The sequence below is a fragment of the Mandrillus leucophaeus genome, unplaced genomic scaffold, assembly GCF_000951045.1.
Source record: "Mandrillus leucophaeus isolate KB7577 unplaced genomic scaffold, Mleu.le_1.0 Scaffold219, whole genome shotgun sequence".
Taxonomy (NCBI): domain Eukaryota; kingdom Metazoa; phylum Chordata; class Mammalia; order Primates; family Cercopithecidae; genus Mandrillus; species Mandrillus leucophaeus.
The window spans coordinates 1,184,458-1,186,224 of NW_012102243.1; the positions used below are offsets into that span (position 1 = coordinate 1,184,458).

The 1,767-nt window shown below is 41.6% G+C and overlaps 1 protein-coding gene across 4 annotated transcripts in view; it reads right to left on the bottom strand.

Moving 5' to 3' along the window:
- Positions 1-1,767, bottom strand: part of LRRC27 (leucine rich repeat containing 27) — a 57,217-nt gene that overhangs the window by 28,753 nt on the left and 26,697 nt on the right. For all 4 annotated transcript variants that reach the window (XM_011980832.1, XM_011980834.1, XM_011980835.1 and 1 more), the window contains one exon: positions 121-273. In XM_011980832.1, the coding sequence (XP_011836222.1) occupies positions 121-273 (153 nt within the window). The remainder of the gene's footprint in view (positions 1-120; positions 274-1,767) is intronic.

The window sequence follows — 1,767 nt, forward strand, 5'->3', positions numbered from 1 at the left end:
GAGACTCTATCGCGCAAAAAAAAAAAAAAAAAAAAAAAAGAGAAGACAGGTTCTAACCTGATTTTAAAAAGCTGTAACTTCAACGTTAATGTGATTTGTCGTAAATCACCTCCTACGAACCTTGAGAAGCTGGGTTTCTGGGGAGAGAGTGTTCTACTGCCCACATCCGCAGGAAGTGCTGGATAGCCACCAATCCCTTCTGCACAATGAGCGGCGGAGGGAATTCCAGAGGGCAGTGTCTTAAGTTCAGTGCTTTCAGCGTGGTTACACTCCCTGCAGTGGAGAAAAAAAAACTGCCAGCATTTTATATACCATTCTTGAAATGAAAATGAGGAACAAATAATAGTAACTTTTCACATTTTAAAATATGATTCTACTCAGTATTTGGGGTACAATGATGTTAACAGAGTCCAAGATCTGCTTTAAAGGTAACTCTGCAGGAGACAGATTCTATAAATTAAGACCAGGATAGTTACCAAAAAGCAAATAAATAAAATCAAACAAACAGAAGCAGCCACAACCATCATCACAATTCTGTAAAATTCAGAATACGAAGTTGCTATATTATCTAAAATGCCCATTTTCAACATAAAACTACAAGACATGCAAAGAAAAGGAAAAGGTACCCTACACGCAGGAAAAGAGCAGACAATGGAAACTGTCTTCGAGGAGGCCCAGATGTTGGGTTTAACAAAGACTTCAAAGTAGCCATTTAAATATGTTCAAGCGAATGAAGAAAATCATGTTTAATTAGAAGAAAACAAAATACAAGGGCCCCACAAATGTGAAATGTCACTAAAAATGGAAATTATTTGAACACTTGGAGGCTGTGGAAATGATGGCCACTGAGAGATAAGGCTCCCATGGTGGGCAGTGGGCTGATGGGGGCTGGGTCACTCCCCAGGCTCAGGGTGAAGTCCTTGGAATGAGGAGCACTGGGGAAGCACTGCAGGGGCTCTAGTCCTGTGGAGTTTCCCAGTTAGGGGGAGCCAGGGTTCAGTGTGAAAGACGGATGCTTAGATTTGGGGTATTTGTTCTGCCTTTCAGTTGAGCTTGCTTTTCACATAGGGTAAGTATTAGGATCTAAAAACTGCAGACGCTTTATTGGCCCTGTCCGTTAATGGGCTCTGCCCTGAGCTCCATGGTCCAGTTGGAAAACAGAGACTAAACTAGAAGCTGCCTATCTAAATGAAATTAGTTTCCTTATCAAATCCTGTGGCAAGTGACTTTGTATTATCTTGTCATCCATTTTTAGTCTTCAAACACACCCAAACTCCTTCTTTAAAAAGCTTAAATTCTCTCTGTTCTTTGAGGTATAAATTTGTTATTCTGTTTTCTCTAAACCTGTGTAAGGGTTCCAGCCATAACTTGTTCCATTTACAAAGGCACAATTTAACCCAACTGTTTTTTTGTGGGGTTTTTTTTGTTTGTTTTTTTAGGGAGAGGGTCTCACCCTGTTGTCCAGGTTGGAGTACAGTGGTGCAATCAGAGCTCACTGCAGCCTTGAAGTCCCGGGCTCAAGTTAGCCTCCCCCCTCAGCCTCCTAAGTACCTACGAACACAGGCACACACTACTGCACCTGGCTAATTTTATTTTATTTTACTTTTTGTAGAGATGGGGTCTCACTGTGTTACCCAGGCTGGTTTCAAACTCCTGGCTTCAGAGGATCCTCCCGCCTTGGCGCCCCAAGGTGCTGAGATTACAGGCATGAGCCACTATGCATGGTCTCAACTGTTCTTTTCTTTCTTTTTTTTTTTTTTTTTTTTT